Source organism: Microtus ochrogaster, chromosome 21, assembly GCF_000317375.1.
Source record: "Microtus ochrogaster isolate Prairie Vole_2 chromosome 21, MicOch1.0, whole genome shotgun sequence".
NCBI lineage: Eukaryota > Metazoa > Chordata > Mammalia > Rodentia > Cricetidae > Microtus > Microtus ochrogaster.
This window is the reverse complement of record NC_022022.1, coordinates 7,844,697-7,871,232: the sequence shown is the minus strand read 5'-3', so window position 1 is coordinate 7,871,232 and position 26,536 is coordinate 7,844,697. Positions and strand designations below refer to the sequence as shown.

The 26,536-nt window shown below is 41.7% G+C and overlaps 1 protein-coding gene across 1 annotated transcript in view; it reads right to left on the bottom strand.

Annotated features, from left to right (window-relative positions):
* The window catches only part of Spag17 (sperm associated antigen 17), a 234,078-nt gene that overhangs the window by 25,408 nt on the left and 182,134 nt on the right, over positions 1–26,536 (bottom strand). Inside the window, exons 36-45 of the mRNA XM_026784085.1 lie at positions 25,718–25,900; positions 24,497–24,610; positions 23,835–23,880; positions 21,987–22,086; positions 21,780–21,827; positions 14,418–14,517; positions 13,304–13,397; positions 11,328–11,702; positions 5,026–5,162; positions 1,893–2,077 (exon numbers count right to left, since the gene is read on the bottom strand). Of these exons, the coding sequence (XP_026639886.1) occupies positions 1,893–2,077; positions 5,026–5,162; positions 11,328–11,702; positions 13,304–13,397; positions 14,418–14,517; positions 21,780–21,827; positions 21,987–22,086; positions 23,835–23,880; positions 24,497–24,610; positions 25,718–25,900 (1,382 nt within the window). The remainder of the gene's footprint in view (positions 1–1,892; positions 2,078–5,025; positions 5,163–11,327; positions 11,703–13,303; positions 13,398–14,417; positions 14,518–21,779; positions 21,828–21,986; positions 22,087–23,834; positions 23,881–24,496; positions 24,611–25,717; positions 25,901–26,536) is intronic.

Here is a 26,536-nt window from a genome sequence, read left to right as displayed (position 1 = left end):
AAATAAATAAATAAATAAATAAATAAATAAATAAATAAATAAATAAATAAATATTACAATAACATATACAAAGCGATAGAGGTGTAGAGCAAACAAGTCTGAGACCTACATGAGGATCGGGGGCAGGCGAAATGTATTATATATAAAATTCCCACTGAATGAGTAGATTCTGGCTGCTCTTGACACAAAAAATACTTGCACCACTGCAATAATCTTTGGAAATATTTATGTATCCTATGATAACATGTCATAGTTCTTAAATGTGCCTAATACCTTTTGAGAGAGCTTTCCCTATCAGGTATAAACAAATGTTGATTGAGATCATCACAGTTGGTGATTATTTAAATACAGTGTGATGGCTAATATCAATTGTCAATTTGGCATACCTGGGAAGAGGTAACCAGATGAGAAACTGTGTTCATCAGATTGGCCTGTGAGCAAGTCTGTGGTGTGGAGGTCCAAAAATGTGAGCCTATTTCCACTTGACCAAAGGTCAGAGAATTGGAACTTACCTCTATTCCTTCAAGGTTATCGTGTTTCTACCTCAAGCAAAGGTCCCGCCTAGATTCAGAGTAGAGAGTTCTGCTTTCTCAAGGTTATTGTCAACAGGTGTAGCTAATAGCCAGACCTTGTATTTCAGTAATAGAGAAGTAGGTATGTGGGGCTGGAGAGATGGCTCAGAGGTTAAGAGCACTGGCTGCTCTTCCAGAGGTCCCGGGTTCAATTCCCAGCAGCCACACGGTGGCTCACAACCATCTGTAATGAGACCTGGTGCCTTCCTTGCCAGTGGTACATTGTATGCTTAATAAATAAATCTTAAAAAAAAGAAACCTTTTAAAAAAGAGAGAGAACTAGGTATGTTTCTGCCTCAAACAAAAGTCTAAGGATCCAACTAAAGTTCCAATTCCCTTAAGGAGATAACATTAGATTACACCCAGGGAGTGATTTGCCTACAGAATGCTTTGGTCTAGGGTATGAGTGTGACTTGTTTTGTCCTAGCAACAGAATGTTTAACTATGGATGTAGCCTGTGACCTTCAACTGGTCTGTTCATTTCCTCGTATTATGTTACTGCAGTTTTTTTAAATCTTATTACTACCTCTTAGGGTTGAGGTAATTTAGGTAATTGGAAATTAAATGTGGGTGATTTCATATCTAGTGATATTCACTAGAACTCCTTCCTGGCACTATTCAGTATGTTCCTCTGTTTTATTATTTTTACTTGCATCTTCGTATTCTTTACTAATATTTCTAAATCCCCATGCCCCTACCCTGGCAAGTGGTATTTTTGTCAAGGCTGGACCTGACACTATGGGTGTATTGTCTTGATCAATGATTGATGGAGGAAGTCCCAGCCCACATTGGGTGCTGCCACCCTGGATCGATGGTTCTGAGTTGTGTAAGAAAGCAGGCCAGTAAACAGTGTTCCCCCATGGTCTCCGCTTCTTTTCCTAAATCCACGTTCCTTACTTGAGTTCCTGCCCTTCATGATGGAATAGTGTAAATGAAAACAAACCCTTTCTTCTTTAAGTTGCTTTGGTCATGGCGCTTATATCAGCAACACAAAGAAAAGAAGGACATATGCTTTCAAGTTCTGAGTATTGATTATTGCAGTGCTTGTACAAATTGTTTGTTCTTTGCTAGGTCAAATTAAGAGTTGAGTGAGTGGCTCCTACTGAAACGTGAGATATGATTTACAGAAGGTATGAGAGCAGCTATCACATTAGTGGAGCCCAGTCATAGCTGATTTGTCGAAGAGTGAATGAATGCATAAAGAAATGAACTATGATTATTCAGGATTCAAAATGTCGTTATAGTTTGGCTAAGAGTCATCAATACAGGAGAGACAATCTTTAGAGGAACACAAGCAGGCACTTGGTGCCTTTGCCCCACCTGCAGAAGTCCACACCGACATTCTTGAGTTTCACAATGGTTGCATAGCTGTGTCCCTCTTTAAGCACCCCAAACTTCACCGCCGGTGGGAGAAGGTGGAACCCGAAAGGGGATGCGTTTGTGTTATAAATAGCCGCAGATGCAATGGAAGACGTATTCACTTTTCCCCCAACGGAATCTTCCACCTTTGGAGAGCAGAAAAATTGATAAAGTAAAAGGGGGAGTTTCTGATTAAAGAAGACACTGCTGACACCAGAGGAGGATGACTACTTGGCCAAGGGAAGACGTAAAAGATTTATGATCTCATGCAGTCCTTACAACATCCCCATTGTTCAACTGGAGCCTCAAACTCTCCCCTGCATGATGTGGAAAGTCCTATTCCTCTCTCCACCCTACCAGAGAGTCTCTGAACAAAAGAAAGGCACTGGAAAGCCCAGTTCCTCATTGCTGGTGGCAGCTGCAGCTTCCTCCCCTGAAACTGTCAGTCACCCAAGTCCCCACCTAAGCACTCAGCTTTTGATCTTTAGACCATATTTGGGCACAAATCCAGCTTGTGGAAGACACATCATCATCCCTTGCCTACAACTCATAACATCTCCCTGCTTTAGTTCTCTGAGACCTGATAATCTACCTATGAATTGTTCTCAGTAACTTTTTGAATTCAGCTTAATCTGGCTTACTGCATCAGTGGGGAAACTTATAGTGGGGCTTGGGGGGCAGAAAACCTATTACATATAAAAATTATTTTAGGTTTTGCCTTAAATAAAAGAAAGTACACATTTAGAGCTTAAAGGTCATTTGCTTAAATGCTTAAGTAGCAAAATCTCTACCCCAGGTTCGCCTAATTCTCAGATCCATGTTCTTTCCTCTGGGGCAGTGGTGATCAAGAGTTGGTTAACTTCCTGCAGAGTCTTCTGGAAGACTCAAGGTTCCTGTTCCTGTTCTGGGAGTTTCAGATTCCCTGTGTCTGGAGTGAGGAGGGGTGGACATTTAAAAAGTTCTCTGGTATTTCTAACTGTGCTGATCAGGAAGTCACAGAGGAATCTCTGCCCTCCGCTCATCACCGATGTCATCAGGAGATGAAACTGCAGACACCCCTGTCACACATCTGACTTAGAAAGTCTGAATCTGCATATTTGACAAACTGCTATGTAATTCATATGCACAGCCAAGCTTCCAAGCGTGATTATCAGTTACATATACAAGATATTCTAATATGACAGCCAGCATCTGTCATGGTAGTAAAGAAATGATAGTTTTTTTTTTTTTAACTTGTGAGCATAAAGAAGCATTCCTATCAGAGCTGGTGGGAAAACTTTATCTAAAAGGTGCTGAGGAAGAGAGAGACAAGAGAAAGCTGCAGTGGCTGAAGGAGAGTGAGCCAGGCGGGGTAGGGTAAAAGAGCAAGTTTTTTTTTTTTTTTTTTTTGATTTTTCGAGACAGGGTTTGTCCGTAGCTTTTGGTTCCTGTCCTGGAACTAGCTCTTGTAGACCAGGCTGGCCTCGAACTCACAGAGATCTGCCTGCCTCTGCCTCCCGAGTGCTGGGATTAAAGGCGTGCGCCACCACAGCCCGGCTAAAGAGCAAGCTTTAACAAATATATTGTAATGCTCCATTTTCAATATGAGGAGCTCTTAGTGCTCATTGGAGTCACAGAGAATGAGAGGGGCTGGGCTCTTTCCCTCTGGAGGGTGGCTGGTGCCTGCTGCTCTCGGGACATTGAGAACTGGAAACTCTGTGATGTGACTGAGCCCAAGATCATGAGAGGGGGCCGTCTCAAGTCTCAAATTATTTAATAGGTAGGTATAATTTTGTATCCTAAGCCAACAAGGTAAGGAATTTGGGAAGAGGGCATGTCCTGATCTACAGGGGAAGAGAACAAGGATTTCTCATGATGGGTGGGATGGGACAGTATGACCATAACATAGGACAACAACCTTTAAAAAACCACTGTCTTATCAAAGCCAGCCAGTCATTTTTGCCTTTTCTGTATGCTGGCATCCCATTATGCAGAATTATATATTAAAAACTGTTTCCAGCAAACTCTTGAATTTATTGTTTTATTTCTAGCAACACGAGATCATACTTGGTGCTGGCCTAAGTTCTTTGGACTTTATCCTAAACATTGTTAAGTGGAAGGTTTTGGAATTTCAGTTCAGGGGCACAGTCCTTTGGGGTTAGAGGTTATAAGATAGGTTGTTAACGCCACAGACAGACAGGCAAGGGCTCAGAGAAGACTGTAGGCCCCACTGATAGCGTAGCTGTAAAACAGGATTCCTGTGAGATTCAGCTGCCCTCACCCAAAGGGAAGTGTCTACAGGGACAGCCAGCCTGTCTCCCAAGAGACTACAGATCCACACATAGCCCCTACACCCGCATCAACGTCCTCACTTCAAAGCCCCTCCCTCACCCCCAGCTAGCTTTCCCCCATTGCTGGCTCCCTTCATTACCCGAGAGGAGGTTCCCCTCAGTGTGCTGTGCTAACTCACACAGCCCCATCTGTTGAAGTCAAACTCTGGTTTCTTTCTGTCTTCTGTCTCTTTATGCTACCTCAGACATCTAACACGTGTGACAGAGTCAAGGGTCCCTTCTTACAGGCTTCAGAGGAAGCAGTTGCGAAAGGAGATTAAAAAGTTTCCTTTTCTTTTGGCCCAGGGCTGGCAGTTCCTAGAAGGGACCAGGCAGTGTTGAGCATAGAATGCCAGGTGACCAGCATATAGCCCTGGTCATTGTCCTTAACTGAGGGCCCACAGGGCAGGGAGGGCAAGCTTCTAGGCCAACAAGTGACTTTAGTTCTGCAAATACAGAAGACTGTAGCTTTAGGAATTATCACCTTTTACCCAGAATGGAGGAAGTTTAAAAATGGCATAGCCTTGGCTAACAATGAGATGGGAGGCTAGTGATCCCTTTAGCCAGTAGAGAGCACCTGAATAATTCTCTCCAAAGTGACCGTTCCTAGGAACCTGCCAACTGGCTGATGGAACTCAGAAGCTGGTGTGAGCCAGTGGCAGCAAGGCACTGTCTTTTCTATGCCCCCGTGGAGAAAGAGTAGGTAGGGTACAGGACAGGCATGGGCCTCAGTGATTTCAGTTACCCAGAATGCCCTGGGAGACGTGCCCATGTTTCTCTGTTACCTTGGCAAGAGGTTGAGACTTGGGCTTGGAACCCATCAGATAATGAGGTAACCTCACTTTCTCTTTTCTTGCTTGTCCAGTAACATCCTGCAGCAATGACTGGGTTGGAATTTTGATCGGCGTAAAAATGTCTGGTTCTGTTAGAGAAAAAGCATAAATCAGGGCACAGCTAAGATACACGTCACATTGCCAGAGCATAGGTAAGCATGGACCAGCCTGGAAACTTCTCTAGTCATTTTTTTCAAGTTAGTTTTTAGTTTTTCAAAAAAATATTTACTTTTTTATTTATGGGCATGCATATGTGCGTGTATTTGCATGTGCAAGTGTGTGTACATGTGCATGTGCTTGTTAGTGTGTGTGTGTGTGTGTGTGTGTGTGTGTGTGTGTGTGTGTGTGTGTGTAGGTGAATGTGCCCCAGAGGTCAGAAGAAGGCATTGGATCCCCTGGACCTTAAGTTACAGGTGGTTGTAAACTGTCTGATGTGTGTTCTGGGAAATAAATCTCTTTTTCTACAAGAACAATCAATGCTCTGGATGGCTGAGCCATTTCTCCATCTCCTTCCCTGTCATTAAGCCCTAGAGCGCTTGTTTAAAAGAAATGAAAGCTTTTATCAGGTCCCATTTTCTATTTGTACATTTTGCGAGGCTGTTCTACATGTATTACCCTATCTCTGTTTCTTACAACTTCTCTATGAGATGGCAGGCAGATGCTGTTGGCATCACTAAGAAACTAGAATTCTTAGTTTTCTTGTAACTTCCCTATGATGAGCTCGCCATACACTTTCAGGATCCTTACCATGAAACGAGCAAGAGCAGCTGCTGAAACAGCAACTCCGAAAGATTTCCTTGTACTAAGGGGGTACGCCATTAAGAAATTTAGATTCTATTTTGATTTCTATAGCTCTATAATATGGCATAGTAATTATAAATGAATTAAACCAGATGTTTATATCTTTAGACTTGCACAGTCATTTGGAGGGTGAAGAGATGAATCATCCCCAAAGCTACCGCTGTTAATATTTCCTCCAAATAGTCAGGAGGTTGAACTAAAAATTGTACTTAAGTCATCCCACTTAAAACTCTTTTGTTGGGGTGGGGGTACTGGAGAGATGGCTCAGTGATGGCTGAGTACTTGCTGCTTTTCCAGAGGACCTGAGTTCACATTCTAGTATCCACTTCGGGAAGCTCACAACCACCTGTCATCCCACCAGTCAGTGAAGAATCTGACACTCTTTTTTAGCCTCTGCAGACACCTGCACACAAGTAGCGGACAATTGCATGTGTGCATGCGCACACACAAATTTGGGGGTGCTTCAGGTCACAAAGTGAGGAAAAAAAGACCTGAGTTTGCACCACATTGGAAATTAGTTCTATATAGAGCAACTCGCTTTGCTTTTGAAAAACCATCTAAGTGAGGACAGTGAGGACACTAGAAGCAAGAGGCTGCCGTAGGAAGCTGAGGAGGGGTTGACAGGACCTGGAGGGAAGGGTGCTGAGGGCTTTGAGGGGTCTGAGGGAGCCTAAAGCAGCTGAAGGGAGCCTACCAGCGGCTAATCTCAGTGTCCTAGCTAGACCTCCTTCCACTTTCAGTCTTAACCCACATCCATCGGGGTCCATGGCATTTGGTCATCAGCATGGCACATGCCCCAAGTAGAGCCATAAAGAATGTGTCTGGATAATTCTACCAAAGCTGTCAGGGATAACACCATTTTGCCTATTGAATTGTAGATCTGGAAGAGCTGGATTGGGCCTCTAGGGTCAGAATGCCTGCCACGTGGAAGTAACCTGTCCTTTGTAGATGAGAACAGAACCAAGTGAAGGAAAGAAGTCGATGGGACAAAAGGAAGGCAGTGAGAACGTGAAGACAAGCAAACTAGCAAACATGCACTCATGGAAGGCCTAGGAGCCAGAGTCAGCCACCTGCGGGGCTGGCCCCAACTCCTTGTCTCTGGTTTGCTTTTGAGCAGAAGTAAACCTACTACCTCTCCCATTTTTAATTGAATTTGTGTTTTCTCATTTAAAAAATCAAAGAGCCCTAGTGAACACAGCATGTTCTACCTCTTTACAGATGAGGAGAGCAGAAATTCAGAAGAAAAATGAACTCGTCAAAGAGATAGTTAATGAGTGTCGGAGTTGGAATGTGAAACACGAATCAGATTCCACAGGGCCCCAAAACTTTCTAGGCACTGCTATCTCAGGGTAGCTTCTGGAAAAACAGATTCCCAGGCCATAGGTTAGACAGGCCCCACTGTCAATCAAAGCAAGCAGAATCTCTGGAGGTAGAGCTTAGCAGTTAGCGTTCTGATGTCTACGGGCCACCATTCTTCATGTAGGCATCCATTGTTAACAGCTGGATCCAATGGAGACTAATTATCTGCTCACACGGTTATTACCCCTGATAGAAAATGCCGATGAGGAGTATGCCATGTGCCATGTGCTGCACTAAGCAGTTCATGTACATTAAGCAGCTCAATTTTCATAAGCCTCTTATGCATATATTCATGTGCATGCCATTATTTCTGGCAGAAGAAGCAATGGAAGAACTACAAATTATTTGCCCCATAGCATGTTAAATAAGTTAACTTTGGAATCTTGATCCTCCTTTTTTTCTCACATACTCATTCAGGCTTACTGGCTTCACGTCCACGACATATTTCTAAGTAATTAGCTTCTTATCGTCTTTCTCTTATGTGTGTATATGTTGAATGTGTATGTACACATTTCTGTGTATGTGTGTACTGTGGTGCATGAGATGTGCAGAGGCTAGATATTTATGCTGGGTATCTTCTTCAATTGCTTTCCACCTCAACCTTTGAGACAGAATCTCTTGCTGAATCGGGGACCTACCAACTTGATTAGTCTTGCTGGCCAGCAAGCTCCAGGATCCTCCTGTCTCTGCCTCCATATCTCTGGAATGACAGGCATGCGCTGTTGCATCCAGGTCTTCATATGTGGGTGTCTGGGTGGTTAAACTCAAGTCCTCATGCTGTGTGGTAGGCGTTTTACCAACTAGGCCATCTCCTCAGCCCGTCTTTCATCCTCTCCACTTGGCCATGTGAATCCAAGTCTTTGATAATTTTTATCTGCACAATTTCTGTCACTTCCTGCTTCCCCCAACTTCTACTACTTCATTCTTTTGCCACAAGCTCTTATCACAACCATCACAGGGATCTTTTATGTCTTTGTGTGTTGTGGGATATTTGTACACTGTGTGAAGGTATATTGCTGTGACTGGTATAATAAAAAGCTGAATGGCCAAAAGCTAGGAAGGAGGTATAGGCTGGACTTCCAGGTAGAGAGAAGAGGAGGAATCAAGGCATGTGGGACATGGCAGGAGACACAGAGAGGAAACAGAAGATGCAAGGTGGAAGAGTGGTGATGCCACATCATAGAATGTAGATTAATATATATTGGTTAATTTAAGTTATAAGAGCTAGTTAGTGCTGTGGGACAATGATCTTGTACCCTGTAAAGATTTGTCAGTTGTATTGCTTTAATAAAATGCTGATTTTATTATTATTATATATTACAATAATAATAATATACCATTATTATTATTATTATAGTAGCCAGACAGGAAGTATAGAAGGGGAGACTAGGCAGGAAGTAGAGGTGGGGTGACATGAACAGCAGACTTCTGGGAAGAGGAAAGATGCACCCAGACACAGAGGAAGCAAGATGAGAATGCTTTGCTGATAAAAGGTACCAAGCCATGTGGCTAACACAAACAAGAATTATGAGCTAATTTAAGATGTAAGAAAAGAGCCTGATCTAATAGGCCAACCAGTTTATAATTAATGTAGGCCTCTGTGTTTTTCTTTGGGACTGAATGGCTGTGGGACTGGGAAGGACAGAAACTTCTACCAACAAGTTAGGAACAAGCCTAAGCTATAGGGTGAGTATTCATAATTAACAATAAGTCTCTGTCATCATTCAGGAGCTGGTGGCACAAAGAAAAGTATGCTTACATACGATGGTTAACATGGGGCCTCAATATCCACAGAGAGCCTAAGAGAGCCATTTCTCAGGTAGGCTCTGCATACAGAGGTGCGGCTGTTTTCAGAGGACCTGCTGGGCAGCAGAGCACTTGAGCATCTGGCATGCTAGGTAAAAATGCCAGCCACATCATGAACATAACAGCTTCCCCAACCTGAGGCAGTAAATTCATCCACATGAGGCTCCGATGGATGGAGCCAGCTGCTAGAGTCATTCAGCAGCTGGTGTGGGCATTCAAGGTTTGTCTCATAGTTATAGAATGCTGCAGATGCCCAGAAAGCCAGGTCCAGGCTGAGAAAAATCTCTGAACAAATAGAGCATGCTTAAAAATGTGCTTGGAAGCTAGAGAAAAGAAAATGGGTATAGACAGTCACAGAAAAAGTAGTTTAAAAATAACAAGTCTTTAAAGAAAGAGTAAAGTAATATAAAAAAAAATAAGCCACGTGAAGATGGGAAATACACAGGGTGTCTGGTTCCAGTGTGCTTTTTTTGTTTTTAAAAAATGTTAATGTACAAAAAAAACATAGCTGTTGAGAGACATTTTATTCTGTAAACTGATAAATTGACCAACCTATAAATTTTAAGGAAATCTTAATTTTAAAATGGAAGTCAGAAAATATATTGCACTGGAGGAGAGGTTATGCCTTTGTTTTCACAGGTAACAAAGTTATGGTTCTCTTCAAAATTAATGATCAGATTTGACTGGGAGAGACCTCCTGAAAATCTTGGCTACAGACATAAAAAAGAGACCAAGAAGACTAAAGGATAGGTGACATATATGCCGATTCCTTTACATGGTAACAGCTCTGAGACTGGATGGGACGTGATAAATCTTGTTGGCTGCAGAGTTCTTATGACTTATTATTAAATGTCATCCTTTTATATGGCATGGATAAAGGTTTTGTTGTACAGGACAAATGAACGTATAAAGCTGACAGATGCCTTTTACCTGCTCAAATGCAGAACAAAAAGATACATCTTTAGCTGACTTGTACACACTGCACATTCCATTCTTGTACTAATGCAGATTAGATATAAATATATGATATAGTATATTTGCAATGTATATAAATATGATATATGATATGTTATATATATGTACATATAACCTCTAAAAGTTTGTGTGTTTTCAGAATGAATAAAGGACCAAACACCCAATGGAAACAAGTAGCCCAGGTTATCTAGCCTCCCAAAATGCTTCTGTAGCAGTTTCCTCAAAATTATGCATTCAGAACAATTTTAAAGCTGCTAGCTGAGCTGGCCCAGCATCACACACTATTCCATCCAGGACTTCGGAGAAGCTTTACACTTTCCCATCATACATAGACTTAAAAGAAAAGTACAGCTAGCTCTCTCAGGACTTGACCATTATCTCAATTTTCTCAAGGCCCCCTAAAAATGCAACAGGAAGCAGTCTAGAGAACATGATACCCAGACTCCCAACAGGTATGGTGGGTGGTTTTTGGTCATTTGATGGGTTATGGATCCTTTAGGGGAGTTGGTTACAAATTGTTATTGGTTATGGTCAGGAAAAATGCTGAACAAAGGAGATTAGATTCAAGGATCTTTTTTAAAAAGAGAAAAAGTGGGCTATAGGAATGACAGGGTGAAAGGGTAGATTACTGAATTTACTTTAAACTAAAAAGCAACTATTAATCCCAAATATTTTACATTAGTATGGATTTTTGTATATTAACACAAATTTATGGTTATATTTTGTTAGAAAATACTCTACATGTTTCCACTCTTGTTTAAGATTTTCTTAGAAGCCAGGTGGTGGTGGACCATGCTTTTAATCCCAGCACCCGGCAGCTAGAGACAGGCTAGCCTAAATTTATAATCATATTGCTTCATCTTCTCAAATGGTGTAATTGCTTCTTTTAAAACTTTTGCATGCATGAGTGTTTTGCCTGCATGTATGCCTATGAACTATGTATATCTGGTGCCCAAGGTAGCCAGAAGAGATATTGGCTATCCAGGAACCGGAGTTACAGATGGTTGGAAGCTCCATGTGGCTGCTTGGAATAGAATCTTAGTACTCTAGAGGAGCAACCAACACCACTTTTCCTCCCCCGAGTAATCTCTTAAACGTATACATTTGGAGGTGCCAGGAAAAGGGTCAGTTAGTGGAGCACTTGCTGCACATGAAGACCCGAGCTTAGATCTTCAGCATCCATGTTTGGGCATGGCAGTAGGTGCCTGAAATCTCAGTGCAAGAGACAAAAGACAGGAGAATACTGTATTCTGAAGAAATACAGCATTTACTTTGAACCTGTGAGATAAAGCAAGTGGCGGTGGCGGCCATACCTTCATTAGGAGGTCTGGTGACATTTTCAAGTTGGTTTTGGCTTGCAGTCTCCTTGGCAAATTTTGTTAAAATTTCAAGTTGATTTTGGCTAGCAGACTTCTTAGTAGCTATTTTTAAAGTTTCACTTTTGTTCTGAATATCGGATTCCTTGGTAGATTTGGTTACAATTTCGGTTTCCTTTTGACTCTCAGACTCTTGGGAAGGTTGTGCTAAATTTTCAGTTTGGTTTTGGTTAGAAGACTTCTTGATAGGTTGAGTTACATTTTCAGTATCACTTAGGCTAGTAGGCTCCTTGATATTCTCAGCAACCTCTTCTTTTGGAAGGGGAGGTATATTTGCAGCTTCTTGTTCTACACCTGAAGTCAGTGTGGAATCTGCAAGTCCCCAAACAATGCAAGTTACGTTATGGCCAATGAAACAGGGACAGCTAGCACTTGTACAGACAACACGGAACAATGAATTTCTCAATGAAAAAAGTGCTCCCCATTCTCCTCATATGATGATGGTACAAGGCCATCATTGAGAGATTATTCATAATGATTGGTGTTTGCCACTAACAAACAAGGCAGCTCCTGCAGAGCAAATACTCCCTAGGAACTGGCTGGATCTTGTGGGCATTATGGCCAGCTGGAACTGTCTCCAGCCTGAGGCTAAGCAATCTGCCTCTGCATTCACCTACTAAACAAAAATGATTTCCAAAAATTTATCTCTTCATTAAAACAGGCATCTTTAAGAAACAGGTACAATATGAAACAAAGTTTAAAAAAATGTATGCATGATTGGGGAGGCACATAGATTTTAGCTTGTGTATATGTGAAACCTGGATGAGCATACTGCTAGCTGCAGCTGCCCCGGTGGAGTGGGCTTGGCTTACTCTTGTTTCTCCAAGGTGTGGCAAGTTTAACTGATAACACAGAGCCCATGAACTCAGATCACCTGATCTCGTCTCACCACAACTACAAGTGATTTCTCCAGCCTCGATCTCTGCTTAGCAAGCTCTATTTGAAAGAATATGCCTTTTTTTTCTGGCCACACACATTCTGGGTAGATGAACTGTAGGGATGACATTCAGCAGTGGAAACTTCTACCAGGGTCTTTGTACTTTTTTACTAAGAAGAAGTACGAAATCCCATTTCATTGTCAACCCTGTCAGCATCCATCTGCTGAGAATATGGACGTCCTCTTTTCATCCATGCTCCCATCACTATCTCTAAGAAATGAACAATTCTACAATGCCCTCCATTAAATAGTACCCTAATAAAACTTGTGACTTTCAGTGTCTTTGGAATGACAACAATTGTCCCATCATTTGGTTTAAAGGTACTGACTCTGAGTGTGTGTCTGAAGTGCTGGGACTGAACCCAAGGTCACATGCCTGTTGACCAAGGGCTCTACGATGGACGAAACATCTATCCTGACACTGGCTTGTTTGAAGAGACCACCGCAGCTGCACTGTGCACTGTCTACAGACAGGTACACATTTATCTACTAGGTCCTCTTCATTAGATTCGAATCGAGGATTTTTGACATGAATTCTGTATAGTTACTATGTACTCCAAGAGAAAGACTCTCAGTGGTAGACAGCCTTCCATTTGGTGAAACTTGACTTCTTAACTAAGGTGTCAAATACTGCATCTCCATTGTTCATGTATTTTCATTTTATTTGCTGTAATTAACAAACATGCATGTTATTTTGAGACCATGTGAATGCCACGTTCTCAAAAAACCTTTCATTAATCCTTTGGTTAGTCAGATCTAAACCCACTTAGGCACAAGAAATGAATCTGAAATTCGATTTATGTCTTTCTCCCCTTATATAATTCAGGCATATCTGTAGTATGCAGGTAATAGCAAACCCTGTCACTAGTTATCATTAACACAATGGTCAGTAAGAATTAGAGAGCCACAAGGGGCCGGATGGGTGTGACTCAGTTCAGGTCAGGTGACAGGAATAGGGGTCATATAAACACCTTACCTGAATGCAGATCCGGAACAGCTGCTGTGGCTGTGTCTTCCGTTTTCTTTGTAATAGGAGGCAGGTTTTTGGAAAGCTTCTCCAGATAACCATACTTAAAGGAAACGCACAGGATGTACTTCAGATACACACTCATTTTATGCAACTGTCACAAATGTTAGTTAAGTCAACAGGCACTGCTGACAAGACTCCGAGGAGGAAGTTGAAAGCTGAAATTCTGTAAGAGACTAATTGACCTCTAGTCTTCGTTAACCAGTTGTGGCTTTTGAAATTTCCTCTGATTAATAATAGTATCCTTAATTTTTGAGAACTCCAGGGCATTGTGGACACATGAAAGTGTTCACTTTGTTTTGAAGCTTCAGCGGTGAGGGACTCTGAGAGGCTGTGAGGAACTTTGAGGGACTGTGAGGGGCAGCAAGGGGCAGCGAGGGGCCTGTGAGGGGCAGCGAGGGGCCATGAGGGGCAGCGAGGGGCCTGTGAGGGCCAGCGAGGGGCCGTGAGGGGCAGCGAGGGGCCGTGAGGGGCAGTGAAAGGCAGTGAGGGGGCCGTGTGGGGCCGTGAGGGGCAGTGAGGGGCTGTGAGGGGCAGTGAGGGGCAGTGAGGGGCTGTGAGGGGGAGTGAGAGGCCATGAGGGGCAGCGAGGGGCCATGAGGGGCTGTGAGGGGCAGGAAGGAGCAGTGAAGGGCATTAAATGGCAGGTTAGTCTGTGGCTTAGGGTCTTAGGAGTGGGTTCGCGTGGAAGAGGAGAATGTTCGGTGTCTCTGGGGGTCTAAGAGCCCACACTAACTTAATGGTTTTTTTTAACAGTTGAGGACTGATGAAGCTCTGATGAAACCAAACCATAATTAGAGTTTGTTAGCGGTTGGCAAATAAACAACAGCAAGGACGTGGCCCAAAGAAAACCTTAGAAAGGAAGCAAAAGAGGGTGGCATACACGAGGGAAGGGGGGAAAGTCCCCTCCATGTGCTTGTGTGAAAATAGATGGGAAACGTGAGATTTATTTGGTCAGATTGCTACAATAGGCAAATAAACAGCATCAGGAAAAAAGCTAACAGATTAACATGCAGAGCATCATTTTATAGAAATTAAATTATTATGAATTACGTTCATTTACCTGTGTCTTAAATAGCGGGCCCAGTTCAGACTTAAAATAAGGTGGTACTTCTTTGTTCCTAATTTGCGACAGGTAATTTTGTGTTTTCTCAATAGTGTTCCTGGTTCACATTTCCACAATGATATGCAAAAGAACACACAAAACACATTGAAAAGTTCTTTGCCCGTGCTTTAGCCCCGGGTCCCACTGGATCCCACCGCACTCACTGACAGTAAAACTGAGAAGAAAAAACTGAATGGACTCTTTTGTTTCCCCTTGAGGCAGGGTCTCACTACCTAGTCTTGGCTGGCCTGGAACTGGCTTTGTAGACACTTGGCCTTGAGCACACAGAGACCCATCTGCCTCTGCCTTCCAATTACTGGGATTCAAGGTGTGTGACACCCAGAGTCTTTTTATTGGGGGTGTTGTGTTCACAGTTTGCAGACACATTTCTTACTTTATAAATCTTTGTGAATCAGATTTTTTTTTCTTCTTTTATTTATTTATTGAGGATTTCCGCCTCCTCCCCGCCACCGCCTCCCATTTCCCTCCCCCTCCTCCGAACAAGTCCCTCTCCCTCATCAGCTTGAAGAGCCATCAGGGCTCCCTGACCTGTGGGAAGTCCAAGGACCGCCCACCTCCATCCAGGTTTAGTAAGTTGAGCATCCAAACCGCCCAGGCCCCCCCAAAGCCAGCACGTGCAGTAGGATCAAAAACCCCTTGCCCTTGTTCTTGAGTTCTCTGTAGTCCTCATTGTCCGCTATGTTCAGCAAGTCCGGTTTTATCCCATGCTTTTTCAGACTCAGGCCAGCTGGCCTTGGTGAATTCCCGAAGGAACATCCCCATTGTCTCAGAATGTGGGTGTACCCCTCGCGGTCCTGAGTTCCTTGCTCGTGCTCCCCCTCCTTCTGCTCCTGATTTGGACCTTGAGATTTCTGTCCGGTGCTCCAATTTGGGTCTCTGTCTCTGTCTCCTTTCATCGCCTGATGAAGGTTAATATTCAGGGGGATGCCTATATGTTTGTCTTTGGATTCACCTTCTTATTTAGCTTCTCTAGGATTGCAAATTGTAAGCTCACTGTCCTTTAATTATGGCTAGAAACCAAATATGAGTGAGTACATCCCATGTTCCTCTTTTTGGGTCTGGCTTACCTCACTCAGGATAGTGTTTTCTATTTCCATCCATTTGTACGCAAACTTCAAGAAGTTCTTGTTTTTTACTGCTGAGTAGTACTCTAATATGTATATATTCCATACTTTCTTCATCCATTCTTCTATTGAAGGGCATCTAGGTTGTTTCCAGGTTCTGGCTATTACAAACAATGCTGCTATGAACATAGTTGAGCATATACTTTTGTTGTATGATAGGGCCTCTCTTGGATATATTCCCAAGAGTGGTATTGCTGGGTCCAGGGGTAGGTTGATCTCGAATTTCCTGAGGAACCGCCACACTGCTTTCCAGAGTGGTTGCACAAGTTTGCATTCCCACCAGCAATGGATGAGTGTACCCCTTTCTCCACACCCTCTCCAGCAAAGGCTATCATTGGTGTTTTTCATTTTAGCCATTCTGACAGGTGTAAGATGGTATCTTAAAGTTGTCTTGATTTGCATTTCCCTGAATCAGATTTTTGTATGAGACAGGGTCTAATGATGCCAAGGTGCCAGTGGTTGAGGTTTTTTTTTTTTTTATGTTGTGAGGTTCTCTGGAGTTGAAGTGACAGTCACAGGCTTCCATTATTGCAGTAGCAGGAGCAGCCACGGCACTGCTGTGAGCTGGGTTTTCCTAATCATAAAGCCTCTACTGGGAAGGCCAAGGCAGGGGCTCTAAACTGGGGTTATTGGGTAAGCCTTGTTATCTCCATTTTATAGTAATAACCTCAAGGTGTAGGGAGACTAGATACCTATTCTATGGCATAATCAATACAGGGTGGAGCTGAACAAGCTGGATTATACATCTTTAATCTTGTGATCTTGACAACTGTACCTTCTAAGCAACAGTCAGCTATCCAGACTGATAATCCTCATATTTTATAGGTAAATAAACCGAATCCCTGAAGTAAAACAGTCAGTTGGCATAGTAGAGTTCACAAGAAATCATACTGTAGCTGCCCCTAGACATGCTGACTCTGAGACCAGTGACCGTACACAGACCGCATGCCCATCTTATTTAAACAACTTTAATTTGCCCTTGAAATACCTCTGTCTCCTGCCTTGAGGGGACTTTCCCATCAAGCCGGGCAGGCTGGAAGTTGTCCACGGCTCTCTTACAGCTGTTCATAAGCAGGAGGCAGTGAACCTGGAAATCCAGAGGCCTACATCTCTTTGTTCTAGGCTCAGTGTTGGTTCTTCCATAGGACCTCGTATTCGCTGTACACTTTCCGTGCCCCTGACATACTGGTTATCTTATCCTCGGCCCACATTTCTTGTTCCCATTTTTTTTTCTGTTCATGCCACACATTTAATTATGGATCTCGCCTTCCCTAGCTGTGATGAACTACTCACACTTGTATTTCAATCGTTAAAATAGTGGGTAACTCATGAATAAGCACAGAATTTAAAAGGTGCTCAAAGAGTATATTCATAGGCGCTTGACAACTATGTATGTATGTACAGACCCTGTACAAGAACGGGCCTGACAGATGTAGGAGGGACTCAGGGGGCCCTATGCCTTGCTTGTTAGACTCAGAGAGAGGGAGATAGTGCCTTTGTTTGTGTATCTACTGATGTCCCCACCAAGCTCTAGTGGAAAGTCTCAATCCATAGTCACATAGACAGCTCTGACTAAATGAGTCACACAACAAACTAAAGTTATGAATCCGAGAAGGGACAGGGATGGGGGAGGGGGTGAAAAGGGGAAAGGGAGTGAGAGAGAGGCTGGGAGGGGTAGGAGAAGGACAAGAGGGATGCAGGAAAAACAGCAGCTGGAATGCACTGAGTGCATGTTCAAAGTTGCAGCTGGAATGCATGAGTGCATGTTCAAAGCTGCAGCTGGAATGCACTGAATGCATGTACGAAGCTGCAACTAGAATGCACTGAATGCATGTTCAAAGCTGCAGCTGGAATGCACTGAATGCATGTACGAAGTTGTCAGAGAGCTTAAACAATCATCATGTTAATTCTCATCATTTTGGGGTCATGATGATATTCTTCTTCTTATTAGCCATGTCCATCATCTTATAGGAATAGCAATTTGAGATTGGTAACAAAATTTAAAAGTACATTTTAAAAAAGCAAGTCACTGTCTCCCGCTGTCCCCTGAACATCCAGTCTCATTCCCCACTGGCAACCTCTCATACACTGTTTCTAGGCCAGAAAACCTGGAAAGGGTTTTTCTAGCCTTTCCTTGAAGAAGGTCATGAGACCCCTAGGAGTCGTGCCCTCTCCATGCAAAGAAGAAAAGAGCATCTCTGTCTGGAAGATGGAGGGCTGCCTGACTATCTGAGCACTCAGGCCCCATTGGTTCTGCCAGTTTATTACTATTAGGTGATACTCTTTTTCTGTCATATTTATTCATAATTCCCTATTCATCAAATGGGGCATAGAGATATGCAGGCCCAGTCTTCTTTTTGGATTTTCATTTCTTTATGACATCCCCTGTCTCACATTAAATGTAAACAAATCCATATTCTTTCCACTGACCAGTCTGTCTTTTGTTCCAGAGATCTCAGCCAGGGACCTAAGATGTGTAGGAACAAAAGGCGTCTTCCACTACTGACAACATACATCCTCCAGTTCAACCTTGTAAGTGGAGAAACAAAATACATCCCAAAATGTAACCCAACACCTAAATGAAGGCGATGTTTCTGAAAGGAGCAACTCATGTGTGGTGGATATTAGTTGAAGATGTGTTACATTTGTTTATGATGTGGAATGTTTAATGATGCAAAGATGTCTTGCATTCTTTTATGTTGCATTTGTTTAACTCAGTGAAGCTGTGTTACTCTGCATGTCTGAAAGAGCTGAATGGTCTAATAAAGAGCTGAATGGCCAATAGCGAGGCAGGAGAGAAACAGGCGGGGCTGCCAGGCCGAGAGAATGAAGAGAAGGGGAGAGAAAAAAGAGGGACTGAGAAAGGAGGAGAGGGAGATGCCAAGGTCAACCACCCAGCAACACAGTCAGACATGGAGTACAAAGGAAAGAAAAGATATACAGAAATAGAAAAAAAAATAAAGCCCAGAGGCAAAAGATAGATGGGATAATTTAAGAAAAGCTAGCTAGAAACAAGCCAAGCCAGGGTTGGCCATTTATACCTAAGAAAAAGTCTCTGTGTGGCTTATTAAGGAGCTTGGTGGTGGGTCCCCAAAGAGTAAAAAAGAAAGGAAAAAAAAAAACCTTTAATTACTATATTTTGGTGTATCAATGTGAGGCTCAAATATTCTTAGGGCCTAAGGAAGCTGAAAAACAAGACTGGATACAGCCCCTTTAAGAAACTCTGCCTTACATCAGAACACTTAAACAGCCTTTCTACACTAAACAGACAAAAAAAACCTAAGTAAAAAAATGCCTGCCACAGAGCAGTGCCCTGACATTCCTTAGCTGGGGGTTGACTGCGGCTCTTGGTCATGCACCTCCAACTGAGCCACAAACTTTAGGCATGGCTTTCACAAACCAGGAGGTGGGTGGAGACAGCTGCCAAAACCACATGGAGGTCCTAACCATGCCACTTAGAAGTCTAAAGGCTCATGCGGTCAACAAAAACTAGAGATACACAGTAAAGATAGATCCAGATGAAAAACCCTCTAAACAGTTTACAGTGTGTTTAATAATGTGCATAGGCTTAGGAAAAGATAAAGGATATAGAAAGTCTTAGAACAAAATAAATAGTTTAAAAATAATAGAGGAAAGTCTTTAAAGAGATACATAAAGTAATATAAAAAGAGTAAATCACATAATGACGGAAAATACACAGGGAATCTTGGTCCTATATAGTATTGTGCTGATTTTCAATTTTTGATTGCCGATAAGCAAACATCGGCTACAAAGAGACCTGGAATTGAAAGAGGAACTATTGAAATAGTCTATGTACTTTAGGAATGCCTTAACTTTAAAGTGGGAGTCAAAAATGTGTTTGTAAAATGGAACTCAAAAAATGCTTTGGAGAAATGCTTTGCTTTAGATCTCATAGAAAACAAGAGGCTGTGGATTTCTTCAGGGTTGATATAAATCAGGTTTGATCAGGAAGACGTCCTGAATCTTGACCGATGATCCATATCAACAAAGGTTACAGTTGGTCTTCCTAGTACTTGACCATTATCCCAATTTTCTCAGGGACCCCTAAAGATGTCTTTGTCCACAGACAGAAGCAGTCTGGAGAACATGACATCCATATTCCCAAGAATTGGGGTGGGGGGTTGTTGGTTATTTGGTGAATTATGGATGCTTGTTATCATTTATGGAAATATAGGAATTTAGAATACAAAGACAACTATTGATGTCAAATATTTTGCATAGGCATGCAATGCAAAATTTAAAGTATTTTTTTTACATTGTATGTATATTTTTTACTCTTGTTTGGGGTTTTATGCTTATGCAGCTTATTTAAAAAATATCAAGTATAATTAAGGAATGAGGTTAGTAGTTAATCTATAATAATCAAACTTACAACCACATTGGGTATGTTTTCAAGGTTAAACATGTATATTTTAGACCAATAGATGACTTTCAAACACTTCAAAGACCTATATAATATGGCATTTAAGATGTTTAATAACCTAAGGATTTTCATGACAGTGAGATACATCAGCTCCTGATAGCACCAATATACTTCATAAAAGGATGATGGGCAGTAAAGAAACTCCATATAGAGTTTGCTTTTAATGTGGCAAGGCTGATTTTGGGCAAAAAAATTAATTTTGCCTTTACTGTTGACAGTGTGCTATGCAGATTAGATATACAGGACTCACAGGGAAGTGACTCTTGAACTTTGCCAAGAGGAGTAGGGTAGTCCTTTAAAATTCCTGCTCCATAGAAGAGTCTGCCTAATATTCTGGGTCTGTAGGTGAAGATGGATGCTACAACATTGCAGAGGAACTTTGGATGTCTGTCCAGGGAGTCAGATGTCTCTGGTAATATTACATCCTTCTAGGGTCTTTGATGGAGTTAAAGACCATATAATTACTGTTATAGTTTTCCTTAGTAATGATAGAAAGTAAATTAGGCATAAAACTTTGGAATCACTATGATAAAATAGATAATGGAGTATTTCCTCTGAATTTGCTAAATACAAATGTACTGAATATTGTGAATGTAATTCTTGCTTAATAACTGTTTTTGTTGTGTATAGTTTTACTATGTTAAAATCAAAACCTTTCATTTTTATTTAGACAAAAGGGAGACATGTTGTGGAATATTAGTTGAATATGTGTTACCTTTATTTATGATGTGGAACATTTGTTTAAAGATGCAAAGATGTGTTCCCTTCTTTTACATTGCATTTGTTTAACTCTCTGAAGCTGTGTTCCTTTACCTGTCTAAAACACCTGATTTGTCTAATAAAGAGCTGAATGGTCAACAGCTAGACAGAAGAGAGAACTAGGTGGAGCTTCCAGGAAGAGAGAATAAATAGGAGAGAAAGAGGAGGGGAGCAAGAAAAAGGAAGAGAGGAGAATGCATGGGCCAGCACCCAGCTACACAGATGGACAAGGAGTAAGATGGTAAGAAAAGTTACACAGAATTGAAAAATGTAAAAGCCCAGAGGCAAAAGGTAGATCTTTTAAGTTAAGAAAATCTGGTTGGGTTTTTTTTTTTTAAAGAAATTTTTAAAAAAGGGGGAGAGAGCAGGAGGACAGGAGGGAGTGGAAATTGGGAATGGTATATAAAATGAAAAAAGACAGTTTTTTTTAAAAAAATTAAAAATTATAAAAAGAAAAGAAAAGCTGGCTGGAAATAAACTAAGCCAAGACTGGGCATTCATAAGTCAGAAAAAGGGTCTTTGTTTGATTTATCTGTGAGCTGGGTGGTGGGCCCCCAAGGAGTAAAGAGTGAAAAACAACTAACAACACTATTGTGTACAAATGACCACCTCGCCCCAGATATATAAATATAATTGGTTTCCTTAATGGATAAAAAACTGGAGTTGAAATCTTAAGTGCAGACTGTAGGGAAAACCAACATCAATGCACTCAGGACACATTCCTGAAGCAAGCAATGGGGACCCTGAGTGTATACGACGAATGTTTATGAGTATGTTAGAATCACCAGAAGCGTGAAAAGGGACCAGAGGACTCAACTGCAGGAGATGGGGGCATCTACATCTACCTACGGCCTAACAGGCTGCCCCAAGTGCCACCTTGTCTTGTTGAAGTGTCAGGTGGCAGCCTACTGAGCTCTAAGACCCCACAACTCGGATTTTCACAGCCTTATGTTTACCCTGGGTCAGAATTACCTCTGTTGCTCGAGCTTTTCTTTCCAACTCTTTCCTGGTGACGCACCCCTATGTGAAAAGAAGAAAATGTGGTGAAATAGGCAGTGCCCCCACATGACAGGGCCACATCATCACTGTGCCATGGGAGAAGGGCTGCAATGATCCCCACACCCCTCCTTTCCCTGTGTATGCCAGCACTGACCAGAAAGGACAGCCAGCATCACTTACCTCCATTTCTTTTCAAAGAAATCTTTAGAGAATGTGTCTGGGGAACATACTGGAGTTGAAGCCATAGATTGCTTGAACAAATCCGTTAGGTGGGCTGCAACTTAAAAAATACCACATTCAGTGTTAGCATTGACTCATTTATAACATTTCTTTGTTGCACAATTACTCATCTGAACTTTACTGATGGTTTTGGAAAACTTCCATACCCAAGCTTAACAACTAGACGACTTTCCATGGCATGTTCTGTTATTGAACATCATCTTTATGATTCAAACATAAATATTTGTACCCTCCATCACTAGGAAAACTGTATGGCAAGGAGCTGAATTTTCTCATATTAAAGCAGATTGGCTTTCATACCGAGGTTCTTTTCCTAAACATGTACCTATTATCCAGTTCCAAAGATCTGAATATCACAGTTTTGAAATGTGGGTGATAGCTCTTAGAGTTTGTCTATGGCATATGGCCTCAGTGAGATATCATTTGTCAGAGAAAGAATAGGATACCTGGTCAAGACAGGAAAACTTACAAAACACTGATTTAGACCAGGATAAGTAAGTTTTCTTCTTGTGAGACTTCTCTGTGCCTTTAATTACTGTATGTTGTAAGTCTTAAAGAAAGTAAGACAATATAAAATATTATCCAAACTTGTTTAATTGTAAAACGCATGGCTTTGGAGGAGCCACCTTAAAGAACATCTTAGGAAATACAGTGGGAGATGCTGACTTTGTATCACCACTGGTAACCATCAAGGTTAGTTTTACGGATGCTGTTTCCCTCCTGCAGCAATCTGAGAAATACAGTTTGTTTAACTGTTACTATTGGGTGGCCTGTGGGTTTGCCTCCATCACTCATACCTGTTTTCTTGAACCAGGAGTGACAAGCTCAAATAACCCAAGGTAAGTTTGTAAGATCAAACATAGGGTAAAGGTAAATGAAGTTTGCACTTTAGTTAAACATAGTTTCTAAAGATAAGTATGTAGCATGCTGTATTTGGGGCACACTTACAATTCAGATTATTTATTATTTACCCAAAATTTAGTTTTAATAAGGCCTTTTGTATTTATGTTCACTGGTAACTCTATTGCAGGGCCTGCCTCATAGAAGTGTGCGACAGAATTCATGGACAGAAGAGTATCGGTGACTGTAATGGTCTCTTCCATAATGGTCACCTGAGGGAGTAGCTGCCTGTCACTTTTAGTTAAATATCACTGTTACAATGTGAAATCTTAAGAAGAAAAATCTAAATAAACAATAACAACAGTAGCAACAGAACAAGAATATGAGTCAAGACCGTGGAAGATAAACTGGACATGTCGGAGGGTTCAGTGAAGCCCAAGGTAGCCAGCTTAGGGCCTCTGTCATATAACGGAAGGCAAAACCCCAGTAAGACTTCTAGTGCTGTTGCTGTGATATGGCCAAGCTTGCTGGGGCCAGGGAGGCTCGCCTTTGAGAGCAGCTGTTTGTCTTACAACATACAGTGGAGAAGGGTCGAAGGTGTGGTCAATGTCTGTGCACTTGTTTGGAAGCTATGTGCGTGGACATGGGGGCATTGGTCAGCTGACTGCTGGCTATTAGCTATCTTCTATGGGGTTCAGGTAAAAAAGAAGGTAAATGTCAGTGTTTTTTTTATTTAACAAAGGAGAGTTAAAGGTGAATTAAGGAGGGAATCACTGTTTTCAGGGAACAACGAAACATTAAACCACTGTAAGAGAGCGTGGCAAGTGTAGAAGCGAAGGGGATTTACGTGAGGACTGGCTGTGGGAAACAGACTGGCAGACAGGTGTATTTCAGGAGTCCTTTTGGACTCTGTTGAGAGACTGGAGAAAAATATGAAATTCCAGTTACCTTCAGTAACGTGACTTTTTGTAGTTTCCTCCATTTTAGGGAAAGACTGAAATAAAGATCAGAATTACTTGATGTTAATTATAGTTAAGCATGGAAATACTTTGCTTAGAAGAATTCTTTTTGTGCTCAGTTTGACTTATTCTGGAAAAATCTATAAAGTGAATTTGCTTTTTTAAAATATACCATTATACAATTTATTTAAATATTTTGTTGTTCTGTTGTTTAATAAATTTCTAAGAATGGAAATCATTTGTCATTATGGAAATTACTTTTCTTTCACATTCATTAAGTTATTCAATATTTCAATAAAGAGTTTCTTAAAGTAAAATCAATAGCATATATTCATAGTAAAATAATAATTACATATACTTATAAATATCTTTTATTTCAGGATCTCAGGATTATTTGTAAGTAAAGGAAGAGCCAAAGAAAGATATGTTTGAAAATTTCAACAAATCCATAATCCAATTAGCATGGAGTAAGCTATGATGAGGATGAAGTGAATGTTTCAGAGTCTCGGAAGGATCCTCATGTGCCTGTTCCACATGCATTCTGTCCTGGAGGCCCTGATGGTGACGTGGCTGATTCCACGTGTACTTTGTCTGGAAGGCCCTGACAGGAAGACAGCAGCAGGAACACTGGTCTGTAGGACATCCACTCACCATAACCAGCTTAAGGAGGTCTGCAGCATTGCCTCTTTCTTCCTCCGTCCTGGAATCCTTGACTGTCATTTCCTGTAGCTCGTCTTCCTTCTTTAGAATATGGTTTATATAATCCTACATCAGAACAGTGAAACAAATGGATAGCCGTCAAGAACTAGGCAAATAAAGAGAACAACATGGTCAATGTCAACTTGGAACATTACAAGTGCTTTTTATTTTATTTCATTTTGATTTTTCGTGAAAGGGTTTCTCAGTGTAGCCTTGGTTGTCTGGAACTTGCTCTGTAGACCAGACTGGCTTCAAACTTACAGAGATCCACCTGCCTCTGCCTCCCAAGTGCTGGGATTAATGGTATGCACCATCACCACCACCCAACTTGGAACATTCCAACAGGACTAAGGGGATAAGTTCACACCTCTCTGCAAACAGTTAACTGGTCAAGCACGGGAAAACCTTTTCTTAGTAGGTTAATAGAAATGAGTCAAGTCTTTCTCTGCCCACAAGTGAGCCTTTAAAGCCTCAGGAGAGACCTGCACAGAGCCCTGCTTCTAACACCGAGCTTCAGCATCCTTCTCACTAAAGTTAATACCCTGAGGAAGATGATTCCTGGGTCCCTCAGGATTGCCTCTATGACTCTTTCCACAGACTTAAGTCACTTAGTCCATGCCTTTGCTCCTTGATGAAATATATTCCCTCCCACGGATATTTGATCAGCATCCATCAGTACGGGTTGTGAGCATATAGCCATAAACAGCATATAATGTCCATGATGAGGGAGTTAAACTTGGAAAGATGCTAGCGATACGATGCCACAACCAGTCATATTTTTATAAAGTCTTAGACCATTTCAAAACAGCAACTCTTTTTATCCACGAACCAGTACCTGATTAATATGTGGTTCTACATTTTCTCCAGAGAGTATTAGTTTTTCATGTAGTCAGAAAGAAAGAAGACTATACAGAAACTGTACATAAAACGTTTTTTTTTTTTAATTATAGCAACACCTGTTGGGCCCGTTAACGACTCCTACAAGTTAATATAGAAATCATTAAACATCCTTTACCTTTTAACCTTCTGTACTGGGAGACTGACTGACATTCAAATGTTATTCTAAATATTGGTAAAACTAGATGTTTTCCGGCTCTTCAGGAAATGGACAGGAGTGACTGACTTTGTTCCTGATCCTTTGGGGGAGGGCTTGCATCACCCCGATCCTGTTACCTTAAGGGAAATCTGCAGCCCCAGCTTGACCTCATTCTTTATGACCTCATGCTGGAAGAACTGGCGCATCTGTAGCACCTTGGGGCCTTTGAGTATCGGGGCTGGGGCATTTGTCAGCTGCTTAGACCCTATGCAGAGGCCTTTCCAAATCTGAGTGCCAAATGGAGGTCCGGGAGTCTTTTTCTGTCAACAAAAGAAAGTGCAAGATTCACCAAAGAAGTCAGAATAGTGCGGTGACGGATTTTTTTTAAACCGAGTACTCTTTTGTGGATACTAGATCAGGAGTGGTTATGGGATTCCAAAACCAGTGGAGATATGACTTTGACGGATCCAGATAGATCAGGTTTGGTCACCCATACCCAAAACCAAATGACAAAAGGAACGGTAAATTAGGAAAGAGATTCATCATTCAGTATGGCTACGCTGAGAAGCACAGCAGCTAGCAGCATCTCATGCACCATTTTCAAGGAGCTAGCAAGAACTCTGGAGTGATAGAAGGGAGGGACAAAAGAAAGTGAGCAATGAGTATGCATGCATCCTCAGGCTGTCTTGATCCAAGTATGGTCTGGTTGATCATCGTCTCATGATCAGAGCTAGCTAGACAATTAGAAGGTTACTGCTGCCAGAGGTAGGTTGGGGGTCGGGAGGCAGAGGCAGACAGATCTCTGTGAGCTGAAGTCTACCCTGGGCTACACTAGACTGATCCAGTCTCAAAGAGAAACAGGGCCAGGCAGTGTTGGCTCACACCTTTAATCCCAGTACATGGGAGTCACACATATTTATTTATTTATTTATTTATTTATTTATTTATTTATTTAT